The following is an 11,231-nucleotide window of genomic DNA, read 5'->3' on the forward strand; positions in this document are numbered from 1 at the left end:
TGTATATGGGATGTGCATGAGTTGTGATATGAATGTGCTGCATAGGTAGCAACAGTGACATCTGAGAGGACTTGAGCATGTGATATCATTTAGCCACGGACTGTCTTAACTAACCACATCAACTAATGCTCAAGTAAAACTTCTATGATTAAGTAAAGGCTTTAAACTCAGCAGTATCCCTTTTTCTAGAGCCTTTACTTAAGACTTTGCACTGATCAGTCATTAAATTTAAAATATTCCATTTTGCTGTGTGTGTGTGTGTGTGTGTGTATACACCTGTGCGTCCATGTTTGCGGCAAATGAGAGAGTCAAAATGCTTGTGCGTGTTACTTGACATACTTTTGTCTGCATTCGCACAAAGTACCAAGATGGACGAAGATATGAACATTCTGAGTTGGCGCGCATGAGGTGAACACATGCACAGACGACACATCGTCTCACCTCACAGCATCAGTCCCCCCGATTTCCCTTCCTTCCCCTTCCCTGTCCAGACACCCCCATCCCCCACCAGAGGTCCTTTAACCATACATCCCAGTGTTCCTTGTGAGGGGGTGGGGGCTGAAGGGGGGGTCAGTCAGAGGGACAGTTGTAGCTGTTGATCCACAGCAGGTCGTCCAGCACACCCCAGTGCAGGTAAAGGATGGAGATCACCACCAGTACATGCATGATCTGGTGGCTGTTGCACCAGTAGTCAAAGAGGCCCGGGCGGAAGCGCTCCGGGATGCGTGTGATGTTGATGACCCCGCCCAGCACGGCCAGCGCGTCCATCATGAGGAAGTGGCGGAGCGAGGTGGGGCTGCCGCCGCCCACGCCCACCCAGCGCAGCAGGAAGAAGGAGAATCGGAACAGCGCCTGCCAGGCGAAGGAGCGCAGCCGGCGAACGCTGCTCCGAGCTGTGACAGCGCAGTAGATCGCGTGGCTGGACAGCAGGATGTAGACTAACAGGGCCACAGTGCGGATGAACGGGTAGCACAGCAGCGTGCTGTAGACGATGGGCAGCGCCCCTAAGACAGGAAACACACAAAGAAAAGTCAGCAGAGGGAGTGTTGCAGCCCCACTCAGCAGCAATGCAACACCTGGTCCAAGTCACATGGCAAAGTGGTCAAACTGTCTGAAACTACTGAGACACACTCAGAGTGTGGTTAGCAGCCGTGTGGTGGTGTTACATGCAATGCTTCATTCTCATGTGAAAGCGAGAAATAATGGGGCGTTCACACCAAGACCTTGTTTGCTCCACACTGAAACAGTTAATAACTGAGCTGCACAGTATGGTGGAAAAAAATCATAATGTGATTATTTTTGACAGATATTGCGATTGTTTTTTGTGATGATTCACGATTAGTGGACCATTTCTGCATCACAGTTTTAATTTTCACAGAAAAAAAATCTTTATTATGTTACTTTAGTTGGGGTCTGTACCAAACAAACATGTTTTCTTACATCTGGAGAACAAGATTTGCAGGAGAGAGCACCTCTGCAGCACTACAGTACTTCATTATAATGCTGTTTTCTCACAGATTTTTCCATCATCAAAAAAACTGCAGCTTCTGTGAATATTCTGCGCATATTGCACTTTGCCATATTTTGATAATATTTTTATTAATTGTACATGCCAAGTTCATGAGTCTGTAAACTTGGAGCACTTTTTTCCTTTCTGTGTCTTTTTACACAGTGAAAAATCCAAATGAACTAAAATGCATATGAGAACATTCACTCTGCCTATTGGTCAGAAGAAGAAAAAGAAGAAGAAGGTCCCATGTTCTGGACTAGTGCATATTTTGGTGAGAGAAGCAAGCTGTGTTTTCACTCTGCAGCGAAGCTCTGTGGGAGGAACGACTGATCCCAAAAGCCGTCACTTTCGCCTCCATCCAATGAAAAATCCCGTAGGCTACGACTTACTATGAGACTTTCAGTGGTGTAACTGGGAACCTGGGCATGCAGTCATCAGAGGAACAGATCACATGATTGTGCGGTTTATTGTAACTTCCTCAATATCTGCCGCTGAAGCTGCGCAGCTCTCCTGTCTCACAGTCACCGGAGCAGCTACCGTCTGTCCGTCTTTGAGCCTTCAGTGTTGATTGGCTATGACTCATGAGCGTGCAAACCAATCTGATAGTAATGTGGGCGGGACACTGACAGAGACTAAAGAGTGTAGTATACTGTTTTACTGTTTTCTCTACTTTTTTAAATATAATTTGTAGTTTATTATTATTAGCCTAATATTGTTATATTTACCAGTTTTAGATTCATTTGAATTTTTTTTTGCAAATCTTAAAATTGATTCAATCTGTGATATAAAGGCATCATATGAGCGGAACTACAGATTTTGTAATCCATTGCACTCTCATAAAATACATTTATCAAATATCATGCCGCAGTATTAATCATTAATGTATTACCGTTAGAATAATATGTAAAGCATGTGCAGTCTGTTCATTAAAGGTACATATATAAAAGCAAAATATTGCACTTGTCATTTTTAATAGTCTAATACAGGCGGTACGGACAGATCAATATTCATTTCAGAACTTGGATCATTGCTTGCATTGGCCAATTGACTCAGTAGTCAAATTTGTTCTGACAAATCAATACTGGTGCTCCTCCAAGCAAAACATGTCCATGGTAAATCATTGACAATCGATAAAGAAAAATTCCACCCTGAGAGTAAACAGAGCAGCAATAACAGAAGGGCGGCCGACAATGAATGTAAAATGATAAACGGTGAAGAAATGTGCTGAGCTGCGGATAAGAAGGCTCACCCAGTGTGTTGATCATGCAGATTCCACACACGTCGAGCTTGAGGAGGGTGTGGTAGACGGGCTCCCCTCCCTCGTGGTTCATGAAGAGGTGATAGAGCACGGAGCCCAGCTGGGGCGACAGGCAGGCCAGGAAGTGCACCACGCCCAACCACGTGACGCTGATCTGAGACCAGGGAATGTTGAGAGGCAGAAGCACCAGGAAGCAAACCAAAGGGATTCCTGGAGAGAGGAAGGGGCAGAGAAACAGAGAGCAGGTTTTTACCTGAGCAGCAATCAAAGATGAAGCTCCTGTCAAGACTTAACACATGAACACACCTGAAACAGCGTTGATCAATTACTTGAAGACTTACTGAAATTGCAATATGGCTTTCTGCAAATCACAGGAGGTGCAATATTTGTTAAAGGCAAAATGTGTCAAAAAGTTTCTGCAAGATTCCTGCCAAAAAAAAAAAATCACACCACAATTATTTTCATAGTCGATGAACCGTCAATTATTTTCTCGATAAATCAAGATATTCAGTTTACTGTCAGAGAGAACTAAAGACACATGGAAATATTCACTCTACAACTACAGAATCTGACCTTTTTTTTTCTTAAAAAAAATTACTCATAACAGTTTTTTTAGTAAAATGTTGTATATTATGCCGATAAGATAAAATATTTCTTTGGTAAAGATTTGGGTTGCAACCAAAGACAATGTTCATTGTCAATTAATTGATTAGTTTGGTCAGATAATAGTGAAAAATGTCCATTTGTGTTTGACCAACGTCCTCAAATGAGAATTTCCCTTCAGAAATGACTCAAACTTTAAAATGATCAAGTTGACAACTAATCAAATAATCGTTGCAGCTCTGGTAAAGATCCCTGCAAAAATCACACCATAATCATTTTAATATATGTATATTTAAGTGAGAATAATTATGTAAAAATGACCATTCCCTCATGAGAATTAATGAGTAAAGACACTTTTAATAACTTTAATAAGCGTCTGATATATAATTAAGCCTGACGTGTCGACCTGAGAGGCCTCAGTGACCTTAAGATTAGGATGTTTCATGTTTTGTATTTAAAGTTCCAGCCTGTCTGGAGCTACAGATTTCTAAGTCCTAGCAGCTTTTGTGACATTAACGTTGTTGCTTGAATAACGTTGTGCCACCCTGTCTCATGTCCTGATGATACATGACTCTGTATGACGTGAGACACACTTAGTGTTTCTCTTGTATCTTAAAGGGTTTGGTATGTATCCATGTGCACATGCTGTACCAAGATATTCTCTGTCCACCAATGTGAGTATTAAACAAGTTTTTCTTCATCACCTCTGATATCACAAATTGCTGTATCAGTGAAAATAAGCTCTTGTGTCATGCATTTGATAAATCTACTTTTTGTGCAATCCTTTTGCAATGTCTACTGTCCCTAATTACATAGTTTTGACAGCAAAATTTGTAAAGCAACATATTGAGGGATAATTTAGTGTTATAAGTCTTCTTGGTTGTTCAGTGATTGACAGAAAACAAAGCCTGAGGCAACGCGTGCGCTGGTATGAAAACAATCAGCTCAAGCTTTGATAAAATAACACCAGAACTTTGACAAAACCAAATTAAGGTGTCATGTTTATTGTGATGGATTATCTAGCTCAGGACTTTTGGGGTTTTGTTTTTTTTCTTTTCAAACTCCTCATGAATGAGTCGCCGCGAAAGGCTTCCAACACTGCTGAGTGTGTGCAGACACCAGCAGGAATAATGTGGAGCAGAGCAGAAACCTACATGATTGGCACAAACGTATCAGTGTTGCCCTTCGAAGGAAAGACAGGGCTAAGCTCTTATTTTGATGCAGCAAAGGGACAGACTGATAATGGCTACAGCTCCAGTTTAAAGGGACAGTTCAGATTATTTGAATTGGGGTTGCATAAGGTACTTTTCCACAGTCAGTGTATTACGTACACTAGATGGCGGTCGACCTGCCCCAAGTTTGGAGAAGCAGAGAGGAGTACCAACATGGAAGCTAAACAAAGTACTGCTGTGGACACGGTATTTTAGCCACCTACAAATATCAGTTTACACTATCTTTAGATTATTGCCACTGCTTTATGTTGCTGTCAGACAGCTTTTTCAGATGTTCTTCAGGTGTTGGCTAAAACAGGTTTTGCTCCTGATCCTGTCCACAGCAGTGCAAACCAACCAGTCCAAACTGAGGGCGTGCTGACCACCATCTCCTGTAGGTAACATCAAAACATACAAACTACCCCTTTAAGTGTCTCTCTTGGCTTAGAGAGAGAGGCGATCACTGCTATGTGAGCAAAATCCAGACCTTGAAATCTGATCCACATACAGCACAGTTGTTACGATCATTTATCACTCTACAGCACACATATTGCACTGCCTTACACTTTTTTTTTTGCCCACTCTGCCTTTCCCAATGTCAAGGCTTCCGTCCCAGCCAGGTGATGAAGGCAATGCCATCTACTGTAACACATCTATTTTAAGTGCGTTATCTCCGCTCCCCCCCCCCCACTCGTCCTGAGCCGACCGGCCGTGCTGAGCCGCACTCTGGGCTGGATACAGTGGAGGACACTTCCTCTGAAGGGCCGCGGCATGAACCCGGTGATGTGTCGGACAGCTGAGCTGCGGGCAGGATGTTTTGAGTTGATATGCAAAACAGACCAGCTCCTGAAACTCAGCTGAAATGTTACAACAGCAGAGACAGGACTACTTTAGAATCTACAGGAACTACTTTCTTTTCTACCAGAAAGACAGTAGTTCCCACATGAAACTGCTCACAACAAGGTCCGTGGATTATCATGAGGAAGAAGACAGACATCTCTACAGCTGATATCTGCAAAACTCAGCACCTCACGCCAAAACAATCTAGATGTATAAACGGCACTACAAGATAGAGGAAAAATATGTACTTTTGGTTTTGGATAAACTGTACCTTTAAAGTGCTGTATCAAAACTTTAAAAAACTTTAAATGTTCCACCTGAGTTATAAGCTCTGCATCTTTCCTCCTGAATGAGGAAAATTGGACAAAAGCTCACTGGATTAAACATCACTTCCTTATGTAGGCGATGATGATTAAGGGTGCATCTGAGGTCACATGCTCAGCTGACGTCACCGTTGTGTCAAAGAGTGTAATAAAGACTTCCAGGGCCACTTCCCTGATGATCACCACTGCGCTTCATTCACTGACTGCTGGCAGTTTGAGTGCCATGAAATAATGACCTCTGGAATAAGGAAGTTGTCAGATTCTCTGAAGTCAGTGAACTCACTTCATTTCATTCTCTACGGCTACGTGATGTACACTGATGGTGTTAAGAGGAGGGACAAAAGAAACACGGCATGCTGCTGTGTGCCATGCTATTGGCGGTCTAATCATATCAGTCTGAAAACAGACTAACACCGTGCAGATTGCTAACAAGCTGACACGTCAGTCTCACCTCTGGCTGCACAGATTAACACATTACTGCAATTAATTTTGGCTTGTGCCAACCTATTAAAAGAATGGCATATTGTTGTGTAACCGTGATGTTTTGGACCAGATGAAAAAGCCACTCCTCCTGGCAATTTCCCTTATGTGCAGTTCAGCTGAGCAGACAAATCTTTGTGTCAAACTGTTTGTTAGCGGCGGTACGTAGCTGGTCAAATATGGCTCGAGGTTTTTAATAATCAAAATTCACTCTTCAGTTTTGCACATGTACAGCATCCAGTGCATGGTGCAGAACAAACAGTGGTTTTAAGGTGGCGCTCTCTGCTCGCCATCATCGGGTTCATTTAGGTGGAAAATTTTGGCAAATTTTAAAGCTACTACAAGAAAGTCATATTTTCTTGATTTTTGAGACCCCTGTGGACAAAAGCGGGAGTGTTTCCTCTGCAATAACCACAAAATATAATGTAAAAAATAAAATAATCTAAATAAAAATCTCCTTTTTCTTTTTTTAACTGGCTAACATACTACTCACTGTAACTCTCCCTGGAAAAATGTAAACGCAGGCTTGTTTCATTTCTAATTTCTCACGGAGGGTCTCTCAAGCAAAATGCTCTATAAAGGCAAACATATATTTGTGAAGTTTTTTGATGAACTCTACTAAAATAAAAGAGAAATTAAATGAACATTTTGTCGGGTCAGAACTGTTCTTTGTTTTTGTTTTAATAGTGATGTCAGTTAAACTTGATTCATCATTAAATCATTCATCTTTGTTCACTATATATTAACATTTCTTACCCTCAGGTGTGCATAAACTACAAGTTATATCAACTTATACAAAAATGTGAAATTATGAGTATCAGCAACGAGAAGCAGGTAATTATTCATTCTTGTATCAGCTGAAAGAAATCCATATCATGCAGCCCTACATATTTTAATTTTTATTTAAAATCCTAATCATAAAACCAGTAACAGTTGTCTAATATATTTTGTGGATTAAAGGTACAGTATTTTCCTCTGAAATGTAGTCAAGTAGAAGTTAGAGTAACAAAAATAAATACATGTTATGTAAAAGTGCAGCACATTACCTGAGAAAATGTAATTAGTTACTGTCCATCATTGATTACTGATGTATTGGGTTTTGTTTCACCACCAATAACAACATGCAGTCACTTCCAAACTGATTGACAGGTATTGTAATACATGGAAAAACACTACACAACAGCTACATTTAACTTACTAATGATTTCTGATTCTGTTTGATGTCTAAACAGAATAAGAACAAACACTGTTTGTTTGGTACAGACCCAAACATATATCACAAGATCACAACTTTTTGTCAGTAAAAATTTAAATTATGATGGAAAAATGATCATTCCCACAAATCGTATCATATATTGCAATCAGTTTCTGTCAAAACAATCAAAATATGACTTTTTTGCCATAAGGTGCAGTCCTGATTGATTCACACTGGGGTTTTTTTCAGAAGGAGGGACAGATTTGGCAGTTTTGTATGATGGGATAAATGAGACTGAACTTTGTGTGATGGCCTCAGAAGTCAGGATCATTCTGATCCTATAAATACGTATTTCATACTAAAAGACCTTCATTCTGTCCCTGATAGAAGCAGTTTAGGGTTTATGTTTATGAATCATTTCAACATCTCAGTGTTTGCATGATGGAAGAGGTTCCAGCTATTTAATGTTGTACAAACTTTTTTAAAATGTTAACAAATCAATTACAACTAAATTAGAGTCACAGTTATTATATACAGTAAAAATTTCTGATTTATCTGTTGATCCTCGCACCAAGTTAATTTACTTTAAGGCTGCGACTAATGATTACTTTCACCGTTGATTAATCGGCACACATGTACTCTGATATGTACTTACCACATTGTTTAATACATACAATGTGGTAAGTCATATTGCGATTATTTTGACTGAAATTGCATTTGTGATATGTGATATAATTAGTGGAAATGATCAATTCTGCATTACGATTTTTATGTTCACTAACAGAAAAATGATTAAAATCGTGATGTGATATTTACTGAGTTCTGAACCAAACGAACATGTTTTCTTTCATGTAGAGAAAAAGATTGTTAGGTCAGGTCACCTCTGCAGCACTACTGTACCTCACTGTAATAATGGTTTCTCAGAATTTTTTTCTTTCAGTTCTGTGATTTGGATGTTAAACTTGGCCTTAACACACTACTTAAAACATATGTGTGTTAAAACTTCATTGTTGAGAGAGAAATGCATTAAGGCTGAGTTCACAGGCCATCCCATTGCTTTCATTTCCTCTCATCTGGACATTTTAGTCTCATAAATGAGACAAAATAGGTGCATTTTGGTGGAATTACTGTATGTCCTGTCATCAGTAAAACAATTAGGGCTGCACAATTAATTGAATTTTTTTTTTTTTTCAAATCACAGGAGGTGCATTATTTCTTAAAGGCAAAATGTGTGTCAAAAACATTTGAATTGAAAATTTTGTGAGGCAGAGATATCCTGTCCTACAGACTTAAGAAAACATCTTTAAATTGCACCATAGTCATTTTAACAAGTTTACAATCAAAATAAGAATAATGATATAAAAACTATCATTACCTCTAATATCGCAAATCATATCGCAATTGCAATATCAGTCAAAATAATCGTAATTAGATATTCCTTCAAAACAATATAGACATTTTATTTCTTTGGGGACCCAAAAACATCTCCTGTGACCCACCTCTGGGTCCTAACCCAGTCTTTGGGAATGACCGATATCGGTATCGGGATCATCCCAAACAGTCCACTATCGGTTGTGCCCTTGTTTTGACATTTATTTAATTTTTCTGCTACATTAATGTTTGTTTATCACCTGTCATTTTGATTTAAAAAAATGACCCCTGTGAGTAAAACAAGTGGAGCAGCCCTGGTTTAGGTGATGTGTGATATGTGTGTGTGTGTTGGCATGCTGTCACAGGTCCAGTATCTGTGCTGCTGTGGGTTAATACTCAAAGTCACACCGGCTACAGTAAATCTGAGCTGCTGACTAAGCGCTTCACGCCGCTTGTTGTACTCACCGTGAGTGTAAATGTTTCCAAGTTCATTGTGCAGGTAAAACAGGCTCCTGATGCAGTCTTGCACTGAAGAGATTGGCCGGTATCCCGTTAGGACGTATTTGTTGAACTGAAGATGTGGAGGTGAGTTCGCCCAGTCCAGCAGCCTGGGTCCATTTAAAAATGCCATAGCAAACAAGACCGTTAAAAGGACCCCGCCGAATAAGTAAAAAACAGACTGTACACCTATATACACATTTAATAAGATTATTGCGACTAAAACCTTATGGGATACCATTTGTGTTGGCATTTGTTTAGGGTTTTTATATTGTGCTGTTAGCCTCCTAGCTTGGTGCTAGCAAGCTCACGTCCAGTCTCTCAGCAGCAGCAGCAGCACCGAACCGCCGGTACCTGTGTGAGTGTCATCCGCAGGGCTGGAGACAGACACGGCCAGCCACATACATGATGCGAGCTCGGGACGGGTATTACATTTGGCATCTAAAAAACGTCCGTGTAGCACCTAAAAGCCTCGAGGGAGACGATGATCCTCGTCATGTTAAAGCCACTTCCTCATTAGTTAGCATTCCAGCGCAGCAGCGGCGGCTTGAACGCGTCCCGGGCTGGGATGCTGTGCCGCGCGTGCATCCAACTCCAGATGATGCTAGCTTGATCCTAGCGGTCAGACTGGCGACAGAGGACTAGCAGGTCATACCGCCACTTTAATCAAAGCAAACGGGCGTCATATGCTCGGGTCGGCTCCGTCCGATGCTGGCTAGCTTTCGTAATGCTATTAAAAAACAGATGAGATGCGTGATTCTGGAGCGGAGATTTGAGGAAGGACTGCGGGCTAGCAAGCCGGGCAGTCGGCTACCGATGTCCTGTAACTGGGAGCGAGGGAGCTGATATCTGAGCCGGCTGACTCCAAACACACACGGTCCAGTCCGGAAAGCTTAAATTCACTTTCTTCAACATATCTTTTATCCTAATATTATCCACCATTATTTCTGGCTAGCTGTATTCCTTGAAATGCGGAGTCTTCCCTGGCGGCCTCAAGTGCCCTGCATCGCCTCTCCAGTGTTAAACCACGTAACATAAAGTGGATGGAACTTCCGGTCACTGCTTTCAAAATAAAACTCACCATCTGATAACAGACCACAATGAAATAAACAGAGTTTGGGTGACTACTTTAAAACTGAGATTTACCAAACTACTAGCTGTCCCGCAATGAAAAGAAGTTAAAGTACAGCATAACTACTCTGAAAAAGTCAGTTTAACTAGTATTGTCTAAGGCAGGGGTCTGCAACCTTTACGATAAAAAAAAATGCAAAGAAATCTTTTCAAAACTGCAACTATTAAATTCTCTAGTTTCCCTGAAGACTTTTTAAATTTGGCATCCACAGCCAGGAACAGTGCAGTGGTCCTGTGGTTAGCACTGTCACCTCACAGGAAGAAGATCAAATCCCCCTGCTGGCTCAGGGGCTGGGGAGTTTGTGGCTGGGGACAGGACATCTCTGTGCAGAGCTTGCATGTTCTCCTCGTGTCCACGTGGGTTCTCTCCAAGTACTCTGGCTTCCTCCCACAGTCCAAAGACACGCAGCATAAAAGGGTAACTAATAACTCTAAATTGCCCGTGAATGTGAGCATGAGTGGTTGTCTGTCTCTATATGTCAGCCCTGCGATGAACTGGTGACATATCCAGGATGTACCCCACCTCTCACCCAATGTCAGCTGGGACAGACTCCAGCCCCACCGCAACCCATCAAGATAAGTGGTTACAGATGATGGATGGATTCATAGCCAGTTTGAGGCATAGACATACGCTATGATGCACCTTTTGGTTGAAAAAATATTTAATCTTTTTTCTTTTTAATTTGATATATAGGGTACATATTTTTACAATTGGCAAATGTAACTCAAACTCTTATGTTTTGAAATAAACTTTAAAAAGTTTTGCAGACCTATGATGTTTAGGTAAATGTGACTCTTTGAGTTTATGAAA

General features: G+C 41.0%; 1 protein-coding gene across 1 annotated transcript; it reads right to left on the minus strand.

The window, feature by feature from the left end:
• Positions 1 to 115: 115 nt before the first annotated feature.
• On the minus strand, positions 116 to 10,310 carry paqr4a (progestin and adipoQ receptor family member IVa). Its single transcript, XM_084744234.1, has 3 exons — positions 9,257 to 10,310; positions 2,760 to 2,978; positions 116 to 1,004 (listed from the first exon to the last, which is right to left on the minus strand). Exons 1-3 carry the CDS (start codon positions 9,540 to 9,542, stop codon positions 571 to 573), a joined length of 939 nt encoding a protein of 312 aa, XP_084600360.1. The 5' UTR covers positions 9,543 to 10,310; the 3' UTR covers positions 116 to 570.
• Between the last annotated feature and the right edge of the window lie 921 nt (positions 10,311 to 11,231).

This window comes from Lutjanus erythropterus, chromosome 19 (assembly GCF_056507025.1).
Source record: "Lutjanus erythropterus isolate fLutEry1 chromosome 19, fLutEry1.hap2, whole genome shotgun sequence".
Classification (NCBI taxonomy): Eukaryota; Metazoa; Chordata; class Actinopteri; order Lutjaniformes; family Lutjanidae; genus Lutjanus; species Lutjanus erythropterus.